At 37.8% G+C, this 12,326-nt stretch overlaps 1 protein-coding gene across 1 annotated transcript; it reads left to right on the top strand.

The window, feature by feature from the left end:
* Positions 1-9,755: 9,755 nt before the first annotated feature.
* LOC145169261 (uncharacterized) lies at positions 9,756-11,534 on the top strand. The gene is made up of 7 exons (XM_079087823.1): positions 9,756-9,885; positions 9,972-10,040; positions 10,157-10,264; positions 10,363-10,430; positions 10,901-11,052; positions 11,131-11,186; positions 11,293-11,534. The coding sequence occupies exons 2-7, from the start codon at positions 9,984-9,986 to the stop codon at positions 11,437-11,439; spliced, it is 588 nt and encodes a 195-aa protein (XP_078943949.1). The 5' UTR covers positions 9,756-9,885; positions 9,972-9,983; the 3' UTR covers positions 11,440-11,534.
* The last annotated feature ends 792 nt before the right edge of the window (positions 11,535-12,326 follow it).

Here is a 12,326-nt window from a genome sequence, read left to right as displayed (position 1 = left end):
GAGTGATCCAATTCAGGAAGAGGGGCAAGATGGGGCCCCCGTATATCGGTCCATTTAGGGTGACCGCGAGGGTAGGCAGGGTAGCATATCGGTTGGAGCTACCTGCGAAGTTGAGCCAAATTCATGATACCTTCCACGTGTCTCAGTTGAGGAAGTGTATAGCCGACGAGTCGGCGGTGGTACCGTTGGAGGATATCCAGGTGGATGCGAGCCTGAATCATGTTGAGAGGCCAGTTGCAATTGTGGGTCGGAAGATCAAGGTTCTGAGGAACAAGGAGGTGCCCCTGGTGCAGGTCCAGTGGCAACATCGGAGAGGGTCCGAGCTGACTTGGGAGCCAGAGTTGGAGATGCGTGAGCAGCATCCAGAGTTGTTTGCAGAGTAAGACTTCGGGGGTGAAGTCCAATTCTAGTGGGGGAGAATTGTAACATCCGGATTTCCAGGTATTATATTTTAATCATTTATTTTTGGAGTTTAAGAGAGGGACTCGACGAGTTGACGCCTAGACTCGTCAAGTAGGATCGCGATTCGCTGACTGGATTAATAACCGGACTCGACGAGTCGGAAGGAGTGGGCTCGACGAGTCCGCGCTGTGGACTGAAACCCTAAATCCCCGGGCCTGTGCCTTATTTAAAGGACCTTATAGCCCTCATTTGCGGCTACCAGTCCAGAGAGAGATACCCTAGAGAGCTTGAGCGAGTTGTGAGAGAGTTTGAGCCTTTTTGATTCATTTTTGGTGTGGTTTAGCAAAGGAGAAGGTGTTTCCAGCTAAAGGAGGTCAAGAGGGTTTCTTTTCAGTGGGTTTTCAGCTTGGATCTTCAGTTTTGAGGTAGCCATTCGATCCTATTCTTCTGTTTTGCATAAAGCCTTGAATCTAGGGTTTTCTATACCCTTTTTGTGGCTTGTTCCGTTGATTTTAGTGTCCCGTTTAGTAATAGACTCTGGATCTGGACCTTTTGAGGTCCAGAGAGCCTTAGCCAACCTGCTTTTTGTGACTCCATGGAGGAAATGGACTTAGGTTGCCATGTTAGAGGGGATTTCACCAAAATAAGCCTTGAGTGCAATGCATGTGTATCAAGATTCGACCTTTACGTAGTTATTGGTCATGGGGAAGTCAGATCTATAGGTTAGAGAAGAAGATCTAACCTCAGAAGGTCGTTTGAGTGTTGTCATGGGAGCAACTCGCCGAGTTCATAAGTGGACTCGACGAGTCGAGTCGGGGTTGCCCCGCGATTCGTTGCAGAGTAACCCGACGAGTGGAGAGGAGGACTCATCGTGCCATGTGAGGCTTAAAAGGATTTAGAGGACCAGCATGGACTCGCCATCTTGTTACAATTACATGAACCTTGATTATGAGAGTTTGAAGAAAACACTGGAAATGTTTACATTGGACTCCGAAGTTGAAAATATTGTAAATACTTTGGAAGTAAGCAAGTCAAAAAAGAAAGATGTCTCTCAAATTGACTTATCTCATTCTCCAAACAAGATGGCCCGTTCCATAGTCCACCCACATACACATCCTCCAATGATGGAAGTGATCAAGAAGAAGATAATTAAAAGGTTCAAAAGGTGCAAAATGAAGAAAAAGGCATTTCATGACAAGCATATAACCCCAAAACACTTTATTCCGGGTCAAAAAGTTCTTCTTTATCATTCACGCTTAAAGCTATTCCCGGGAAAATTGGGATCTCGATGGCACGGACCTTTCATTGTTATAAAAGTGTTTGATCCTGGTGTGGTTGAAATCAAGAGTTTGGCAACAAACCAAATCTTCAAAGTGAATGGGCACCGCTTGAAACCATTTTATGAGGGCTTTGACATAGGAGAATTCGACAATGTAACATTGGAAACACCGACTTATGAAGATTGAAGGAAGCGGGACTATGTCTTGGCAAAGACGTTAAATAAATGCATTGTGGATAGATAACCACTTGAAGTTTTGGTGTTTCTAGGCTTGAAGTTGGTCAAAAAAAAAATAAGCATCTTGAAGTTTAGCAATGATTTTGGTGAAGTTTGCAAAAAAAAAAATGCCAAAAATCTACAATTTGCGCGGGTACCCGTGCAACAGTTGCGCGGCCGACCCCTAGCCGCGCAAAATCCGACTCCAAATTACCCCCACTTGGGATGCATTCTGATGTATGTGCGCGGCCGGTTCCTCACCCGCGCAAATGTTTGCGCGACCGACTGCCACCCGCGCAACCCTTGCGCGACCCAGCCCCAGTCGCGCAAATCTGAGCTCCAAAATTCCTCCAACTTGAGGTGTATTTTGATGTGTGCGTGCGGCTGCTACACTTTGCGCGGGTACCCGCTCAAATATGCCACTTCATAAGAAAATTATGTGTCATTACATGTGCTTCCTTTGCGCGACCAAGCTTTCATCCATGTGTATTTAGGTGGCCAAGAACTCCATCCACACATCATTGTACGACCCATGTGTTGCTTCCATACCGTCCTCACGGGCCTCCTCCACCTTGATCCCGGTATGATCATTCCTTACTCTCATCCTAAGCATTGAGGACAATGCTTTATTTTAAGCTTGGGGTGGGGTATTCTTATATTTTATTTTTATTACATTTAGGTTGTATATAGTTGCATTTAGAGTAAGTCATTTAGTTCATTCATAAAAATTGCATAAAAAAATTTCAAAAATATTGCATATTTTGTTTTTTCTTTTCTAATTTTCATGCTTTTTAGATGCATTCTAGTTTAAGTTCATGCTTTTTTATTCTCTCTTGTCTTCTCATCCCTACAGGTACCAGAGCGCCGAGTCATAAGTATTGAATCATAGATTGGTCCCGGGTCTTGATATGGAATTCCTTGTATTGGATAAATAGGACACGTTTTGAGCCTCACATACCACTTTGAGACCGCTTGTGTGGGGATCAGATGCAGGAAGCTTAATTGGGTCTAGGTGCGGAGGGTTGTAGTTGGTCAAACCGATGTGTGTGAGCAAAGATTAGCCCAGTAAAATATTTTGAAGACATTGAAGACTCGCATCTTGGTTTTAGGGGGAGTACCCTTTAGTACTCCCGAGTCTCGTCCGAGCCTTACTTAGTTAGACTCTCACCACCTTTTTAAGATAGGTCATCATTTTTCTAGGGGTCTAAAGTAGATAGTTAGATATATTTTGTTTATCACACCTTACATTGAGGTGCTTGATGAACTTTGAAGTGGGTCCCCAAATTCACATCTTTTGGGACCAAGTTTTTTCGGTAACACCCATTTTTGAGTCATATCCCACCCTTTTTAGTAGATCTTGGCACATTGTCAAAGATCATTAGGTGTTCATGTTAGCCTCCATCTATTGCTCCATTTTCACTATTGGAGTCCTATGTTATATGGTGAAAATCCTTAGACCTTCCAAGAAGAAAACACAAAAAATGAAGAAATTGGAAAAACGAAGACAATAAGAGCCGATAAAAGAAGATTCAAAGAGAGAGAGAGAGAGAGAGAGAGAGAGAGAGAGAGAGAAATAAGAAGACAAAAGATCAAGCAACAAAGAAAACTGAAGACCGAAGTTCAAGATTGAAGATTTAGGTTAATATGTTTAGATTTAGGTTAAGTAGATTTTTCTTATTTTGGTTTATTTTTGATTTTGGTGAGAAAAGGCTTCGACGATGAGACGGTAGATTGTAAAGGACAGTACAAGGGAGAAGCCCCTGAAACCGGATGTTTTCCCGGAGGCCGTGCTGCAAAGCCCTATTTCATTATTATACACTTTAGCCTGACAAATGCAGGAATCATAGTGTGTGAAGAGGCGCCTTTCCTTCATGCACTATGGTCTGCATTGGTGATTTAAAGTGCCCCCACTGGGCGCATCCTCTGTTTCCTTTGTCTTGCACACCGCGACCGCATCCAGCCGGAATCTATTCGCCCGTAAGTGGTTGAGAATGTGGTTTATGCCTTTAACGCGGGGAACATTTTGACGATGCGTAGGGTCCATGAAGGACTAATTCTGACCATGTTGACTGATGTTGACCAAGTTCTATGGTATCTTTCTTTTTCACTTTTTAGTTTAGCTCATCCCGAGTTCATTTTAGTCTTGTTCTAACTTGAGGACAAGTTAGGTTTAAGCTCGGGGTGATTTGATAGTTTATTTTATTTCTTTCTTTTTATTAGTTTATTTTAGAAATTTTAGGTATTTTTATTAATATTGCATTGTATTTTATTTACTTTCTTTATTATGGATCGTACTGGGTGCTTTTTATTTTGCATAAGGTATTTTGCAGGGTTTTGGAGCTTATTGAGGTTGTGGATTAGAGTGAAGATGGGCTTTGTGGGCTCTCGAGGCGTTATTGGGCTTATCGGATCCTCTAACGGAGATCTGGGCCTTAAGAGTTTAAGACTTGGATATTTTTGGACTTGTGAAGATGGGTCATAAACTTCTATTTTTGGGCTTGGAGCATCCATTTTTGTAGCTAAATGATGATTGGTTGGTTTAAATCACATGGATATGGAGGGGAGCAAAGGAATCTTTGGTAGTGGAAGAGTGGAGTGGATGAATGAAGGACCAATAAGATTACAACAACATTTGCGCGGGTGAGATTTCCGTCGCGCGGGTACCCACGCAACTGCCCAGTTTGGGTATTTTTGTCATTTGGCACACCATAACCTTGGGGGATCAGATCTAGAAGCTATAATCACAATTTTTCACCATTGGAGACCTGCAAGAGGCGATTTTGGAGCTAGAAACTCATTTTCTTTCATCTTTCCAAGTCTTAGGTAGTTTCTTTATGCAATTAGACTATTGTTATTGTTATTTTATTGCCATGAGTGGCTAATTTCCTTATTTTGGTTAACTTTGGCTGAAAACCATTGAATGTTTGTGGGTTTTGAAGGATTCATGTTGATTATCAATTTATCTTATGTTTATGATTCTAGATTATAATTCTTATGCTTGTTTGATACTTTGATCATGAGCTTAGTACTTGAATGAGCAATTGTTGGTTTATTTCTTTGGTTTTGTATTGAATCATTAAATCTACTTAGAACAAGAGCTTTATGATGGTAGAAATCATCTCTAGCTTATGAATCATAGCTCCTTTATGGATGTATAAGCATTGATATCCTCTAGGAATTGGGGATTCCTTAATTCTTAAGGTTAATTGATTTCTTGGGTCTAATTGCTTCAACTGACCCTTGACCTTGATTAAGAAGGTGTGTTGTGGACTTCCCCAACTTCCATACTACCTAAGAGGAATCTTGGCATATCATGCTTTATGATTGCTATAACCAATTTGGGATGAATGATAAGCTTTGTATTGGATCCTAATGATAAACACACAAATGTTCATTGTGTTGAATTGCCTTCGTTAACCAATTATTCCTAACATTTGAGCATCTCATCAACTTGCTTAATTGCAAGCTTTTTAGTTATTCAAGTATTTTAGTTTTCAAGCAATCAAACACCCCCCCCCCCTTTAGTTTAATTGTAGTTAGTTAGTTAAATTTCACTAGTTCTATTGGATTGCATTGGTGATTGAATACAACCATTTCCCCGAGGATCGATACCCCTTTTTACCATTATACTACGTTTTATTTGCAAACAAAGGGTGTAATTTGCTTGGTGGACTTGACATCCCACCATGAGTCTTCTATATATTAATCATAAACTTACCACACTAACTATATGATCCATATCAGGTCTAGACTTTAGAGCAGACCATAACATACATAAGAATTCCAACGACGCTCGAATATGGAACCATCATACGTGGCCTTGCTTATTGTAGGCCCACATAATGTATTTTGTATGTGTGTATATATATATGTGTATATATATATATATATATATATATATATATATATATATATATATATATATGATATATATATATATATATATATATATATATATATATATATGATATATGGTCTATTAGCATGACCTAGACCATTCTAGTGTGTCAACCTTGCCTGGTGCGCTTCCGTCAGCCTTGCTGGAGACTCCCTTGCCAGCCTTGCTGGGGACTCTCCCATCGGCCCGGCCTAGTGCTCCCTAGCATGAATTTCCCTTGCTAGCCTTGTTGGGGATTCTCTTGTTAGTCCGACCCGGTGCTCCCTTGTCGGCCTTTCCTGGCGTGCTCCCGCCAGCCTTTCCTGGTGCGCGCCCGCCTGCCTTGCCTGGGAGCGCCCGCCAGCCTTGCCCGGTGCCTCAGGGCGGCCTTGCCTAGCTGCTTGATAGCTGGGCATGATATGGGCTGACCTAAGGCCTGACCTAATTCCCTTTGACCTAATTGTCCCCTATAAAGTGAACAGTACCTCCTCTATGGAGGGGGATCCTTCCCCGGCGGCTCAGGTGCCGCCCTAGACTCCGACCGGGTGGCTCAGCAGCCACCCTCCGCCGTCAGCCACCATACACCACCAGTACCAAGATGGTTCTCTCTAGCTAAAGAGGACCATCTCAGATCTACCAGATGATCTAACTTGACCGTCAGAGCCCGCTCCTGGGGCACAGTCCCTGGGGCGGCTCTAATAGTCTTGTCTGTTGTAACCTCGCAGCTCTATCTCCAACGTAGAAGCACATCCTTAGAGCAGGTGGTCGGTGCCGAAGTCGCATCATTTGACACCATCCCGGACTTGAACGAGTCGCCACCATCTCAGTTGGTCTCAAGCTCGTTCTTGGCCAGATCTGAATAGATCTGATGTGTTCTTCATCTAAGGTTTGCGCAGATCCGTTCATTTCTACTTTCACTAGGTCATATCCGTTTGGATTTTGCCAAAGATATATCCAGATCTGATTAACTATGTTTCAGATCTTTCGATCTAATGCACACTTTGTTCAGATCTATAGATCTACTTCATTTTTAGCTCAGGTCTCTAGATCTGAACGTTTTGTTTCACTTAATCACCTCTCAAGTTTAAAAACACCAGCTCAGACCCGTTTTTAGTCATATTTTCGAGGAGAAAAGAGGTTTTTACGAGCTTTTCTCCATCTTTGTTCATATTTTGATGTTTTATGCAAGAAACTTGAGAGTTGAAGAACTTTTTGGTAAATATTTACTTTATTTTCAGTTTATGTTGCAAAGAAATCACTTTCAGTTTATGGTTTTCTTTGCAAAACTCCTTTGAAGTTGTCTATTTAGTATTTTCTTTAAAAAACTTGGAAAAGGAAAACAAAATTTTTCAAAAGATTTGTTTCTTGTTCATATTTTGAGGGTCTGTTGAGTAAGTTCTAGAGAAAATAAAGTTGTATGAGAAGAAAACCTCATCAAATTCCCTTTTTGTTTATATCTTGGGGTTTTTAGTAAGTTTGAGAAGAAAATAAATTTTTGTTGATTATTTGTTTTTTTCTTTAGAAGTTTGAAAAAAGAGAAGAAAGTTTTTATGAGTTTTTACCCCACCTTCAAGTCACATATTTTAAAAAAATCCTTTATTTATGATTGTTTAGAAGCTTGGAGAAAGAAATAAATTTCTATAATTCTTACCATTTTTAGCTCATACATCACCATAAAGTTGTTTTTAGACAAGATTTTGTATGTTTAGCTCCTTTTTCTCAAAAAGTTTGTTTTAAACATTGTTTAAGTTTGCAAATAATTTCTAGAAGTTTTTGTTCACATTTTTTGTGCTTTTGTTCATCTTTGAAAAAAATGGAAATGTGAGTTTTTGTCTTTTTCTATTTTCTCTTAAGTTTATATTATCAGAAATCCATTTTAATTAATGATTTCATTTGTACAACTTTATTATACTTGGACACCTCACAAAACCACCAACAAGAGAAAAAAATTCACTATCTCAAAAATTTACGCCATCACTTCAGTTTTACCCTTAGAGTTTACAGTTCCAAAAAAAAGGGAAGAGAATACAAAGAACCAAAAAAAAGTTTTTTTAAAATAGGGAAGAGAATACAAAGAATGGTGTTGTTGCTTTTGTTGCACCTCAGCAGACCAAAAAAAAAATATCGGCTATAAACATTTTTTGGGGTTGAATTCCAAAATATAGACACAAAAAATTGGATTTTCCGGGTATAGACATGGATTCCGCGAAGGTAGCTCTAAGGAGTTGCGCGGAATCTATTGTAGTTCCGCGGAATGGCAAAATCGTAAATAAATTAGGTATTAATAAAAAAACTCAAGATCCATTCCGCAGAGCTACCTCCATGGAATGAACTCATTCCAAGGAGGTAACTCCGAGGAATGGATCTTCAGATTTTTTTTTAACATCGATTCTTTGGGGTTTATATTAATTATTTTTAAGAAAAGATTATGATAGTATGAATTTTTCTTGACAATGTTTAAAATGAATGTGAGGTGGAAAGAAATTGATCTTTTAATTGCAGATCCTTACATAAAATAATCATTAGAGATGTTTTTTTTTCCCTGAAGATCCATTCATCGGAGCTACCTCTGTGGAATGAAGTCATTCCTCGGAGGTAGCTCCACGGAATAGATGTTGAGTTTTTTTTAATACCTGATTTATTTACGATTTTGCCATTCCGCGGAGATCCTCGGAGCTACCTCCACGGAATCTGTGTCTATACTCGGAAATCCAATTTTTTATGTTATGTCTATATTTTGGAATTCAACCCCAAAAAGTGCCTATACCCGGTATTTTACCCAAAAAAAAAGAGAGAGGAGGTGTAGTGTACACCATACACTAGAAGAAGACAAGTTGTCCCAACACGATTCAAAGCATTAAGGTGACAAGAAAAATAAATGGGCCCCCTGGCTAATCCCCTCCATAGAAATCTGTTCTTCATGTTTTCTTTAAGACTACTAGGTGTAGGCAACATGTTATTACATGTTATCACATCCAAATTGTCCATCTCATCATCCTAGTCATAATTTGGTGTTATAACACCAAATGTGTAAATGAGCAATATCAAATAACATGGGATAACGCATTCTATTTTCTATTTCTTTTTTTATTTTTTTGAATGTTTTTAATTTCTATTATTCTAATTTCTTTTATTTTTTTATTTACTTCATATAGTTCTAATTCGTTTTATCTTTTTATTTATGTCATATATTTATAAAAAAACATATAAATTAATAAAACATAATTTCATTAAATAGTAAATTAAAAATACCATACAAACTTTAAAGAAATTACAAACCAAAAAAAAACATTGAAAAAAAAACACACGATAGTCCTAATAATTAAAAAAAAAAACCGACAAACTATTCTTCGCCCAAGTATTTGCTCTCGACCTTGGCCCCGACCTGACAAGGAAAGACCATGATCTGACTCGTGGAAAAATGGCAAGACTATGGTCGGCACCTAGCATCTTCTATTGCATGTATGATATGTATGGTGTGTGGTATTTTGGGTAACCGACTAAACTTCGTGCTTATAGTTTGTTGTTTATGGTTTCAGGTATTTCCAGTTCGAAAGGGAAAAGCTTGACTTGATCGCATCACACACACCTATGTTTTCTGCAACTCGTGATTTTGGAATTGTACTATGATAACTGTTTTATTTTGAAATACTTCTAAATGTTTGAATAAATGATAAATGGGTGTTTTGATTATATTAAAAATGAAAATTTTACGTCATAATTTTTTGGGATGTTACAGGTTCACGGGCAATTTGTTGAAGATTCAGTTCATTCATACCCTATTTTGAAATACTAAAGTTTGTATCATACCCCAAAACTTGAATAATAGTAAAAAAGGTTGTGTGGTTTTATATTTTGACTTACCATGTTTTTGTGTAGGAAAAATGTAATTGGGTAAAATGTGACAAAAGGGTAAAAGTAAAGGGAAGGGACAAGAAGCAAAGGAACTAAAGGGACGAGTCTGATAGATGACGAGGAGCGCGTATATAGAATCGACACCTCTAGGGTTTTCTTTTGCCTTTTCGGTAAGAAACCGCGAACGTTTCTGAGAGTTTTTGCTTGGTTGCAGGGATTGTTAAACTCAAACTTGGATTCCGTTCTTCTTAAATCTGTAAGTCTGTGATAGTGTTATGATTTCTATTAATATGAAAGAAGACGATGTTCTTGTTTTTCTAATTTCATATATGCTTCGTGCAGGGCATCGGCGGCATGTCTGGAACAGGGGATTTGGAATCGAATGCGTCCGCTGCTTTTGAGAAGGTTCAGGTTATGGCTTTTTTATTCTATACGTTTTAAATATGGATCGTGTGCCTGAAAATGATGCATGATCACCATGAATTCTGTGGTCTGTTTATCGATTAATTTAGTTTTCATATTGTCAGACATGTGAAGCAACTCGTGATGCTACCGAGCCCTCAAACACAAGAAAGCCCTCAAAGACAAGAAAGCCCTCAAACACAAGAAAGCCCTTAACAGTCAAAGATGTTATGGTAAAATTATATGCCTTTTTACTATGGATCATGTGCCTGAAACTGAGTTTTTTTGGATATCGGTGACCTGTCATCTAACATATTCTTGTTGCTGACAGTTAGAGAGATTACCGTCTAAGAATGATCTCCAAAAGGGTGATATGTCATTCAGGGGTGGTAATTACAGGTAATAGGCTCAAATTAATTCATCTGAGATTAGCTTTTTTGCAGAAATTATTTAAGATTACTTTGTTTTGTATTGATACCAGATGATTTTGGTTCCAATAATCTTTTATTTGGGTGGTTTTTAATCTGCTATGTACTGACTTGATCTAAGAAGTAACACACAACACAAACATGTCATCAAAATGAACTAGTGAAGAAAACAGACTGCAATTCCTTCCTTATTACTCAAATCAAATGGTTTAAGAACAAAAGATTCCCACTACCCTCCTCTTATATGTATGATGATGCAACAAACTAAATAAATTAAATACCTAAATTACCCCTCCCTATTAAGATGCACTTTGTTTTGCTGATTTCCTCTATTACCCCTATTCAATTCACTTGTCTAATATCAGAGTTGTAGCAAAATGATGTTTATCAATATCGCGAAAAGTAGTCCAAGTCCAACAACTAACATTGATCTTCTTGTAGGAGTTATGCTAGTGTTGTTTCTGCACCTCTTCTTCCATCCGGCTCCTTGGAAAATCACATAAATCGGATAAAACTCAATTTAAGTGGACAAAGTGTGAAAGATGGAATTTATTATCTGAAAAAGCACCTTATATTTGGTGTATATTGTGGAAGTAAGTATCGACTTCATTAATATATATATATATATATATATATATATATATATGTCTTTTAATCGCTGTGGTCTACAGCTCTGGGGCATCTCCATGTCAACACAGGACATGACGGGTCGGATCTAAAACAAGCGGTATGAATCAAGTCTAGTTTTTTTTTTTTTAGTAGAAATTGGTATTTTGTTTTTTTGAATATATGTATGTTTTTGTCTAACTTAAATTGTGGGATGCTTGTTGCAGGTTACGGATCTCTTAGATGATGAAGGTATCAAGTGGGACCAGGAAAAAGACCCAGGATGTGTCCTAATCACATTCGATCGGGAGAAGAAAGAGTTGAAATTCAATAAAGGTGGTAGAAATTCCGGTTGCTTTATTTCGATCGATTGACATTTCAATGTGGTATAATAATGAAACAAATATGAAGGTGTTTGCTTATTTGAAGGAACTTGTGTTTATGCTCTATACAAGTGTAGTGTTTGTTAGCTTATGTGGTATTAAAACTTAAGTATGCCCATTACATTATGCAGTACCAAAACATACTACATTGATTACTTTCTCTAAAAATTATTTTTATAGTTTTTATTAAAAAATATGACACATGAAGAGAGAGGGATAGAAAGATAACCATTTCCATGGTTTATGATGGAGTCGGAAGAGAGAAAAACTTTGATTTATTTCATTTAACTACTAGGGAAAATCTTTTTCTTTTTCTGGCTTTCACCCAAAAATGACAAACCCTTCAATTTGTTTTCTAATCAAGTGTCAAATGCAAGCAATAGCAGTTAGCAGATTACTTTTATTTATTTCTATATTTTAGCATATTCCTTCAATTATTGGTTGTTCTACTTTATAAAAAAAGTTACTCAATTGTAGTGTAAAAATTGTTTTGGAAGTTGCTTGGTATTGCTATAATTTGTAGATTTTCTAGGTAAAATGCTATAGCAGAAAGTAATGAAACTACTTCCCCATGACAGACAAATAATGAAAGTATTTGTTCCGCTATTTATATGCATTTCAAACGAAGCTTAATCTAATCTCACCATAATGTACAAAGTTAAATAAATTTTTATTCAACTTTCAATTTTTCATTTGTACGTTGTTTACTTGTACCGTACAAATTCTTGCATTGACAATTCATTGGCCAACGTTGGGAATATTCATATATGCACCATAACTCTATCAAATATCGTATTATTATGGTGTTGTGTATAAGCCCTCATGATTAAAAGGTATCATCATCCTCATGGTTATAACCCCATAAATACACACAAAAC

The sequence above is a fragment of the Lactuca virosa genome, chromosome 4 (genome assembly GCF_052849685.1).
Source record: "Lactuca virosa cultivar CGN04683 chromosome 4, Lactuca_virosa_CGN04683_v6, whole genome shotgun sequence".
Taxonomy (NCBI): domain Eukaryota; kingdom Viridiplantae; phylum Streptophyta; class Magnoliopsida; order Asterales; family Asteraceae; genus Lactuca; species Lactuca virosa.
This window is presented reverse-complemented; position numbering and strand designations above follow the sequence as displayed.

What these genes read in the sequence shown, in the direction of transcription:
- LOC145169261 (XM_079087823.1), top strand. Translation starts at nt 9,984, where the DNA reads ATGTCTGGAACAGGGGATTTGGAATCGAATGCGTCCGCTGCTTTTGAG. An exon ending in CTGCTTTTGAGAAGGTTCAG is followed by an intron (nt 10,041 to 10,156) that starts GTTATGGCTTTT and finishes TCATATTGTCAG; the next exon opens with ACATGTGAAGCAACTCGTGA. An exon ending in TTCAGGGGTGGTAATTACAG is followed by an intron (nt 10,431 to 10,900) that starts GTAATAGGCTCA and finishes ATCTTCTTGTAG; the next exon opens with GAGTTATGCTAGTGTTGTTT.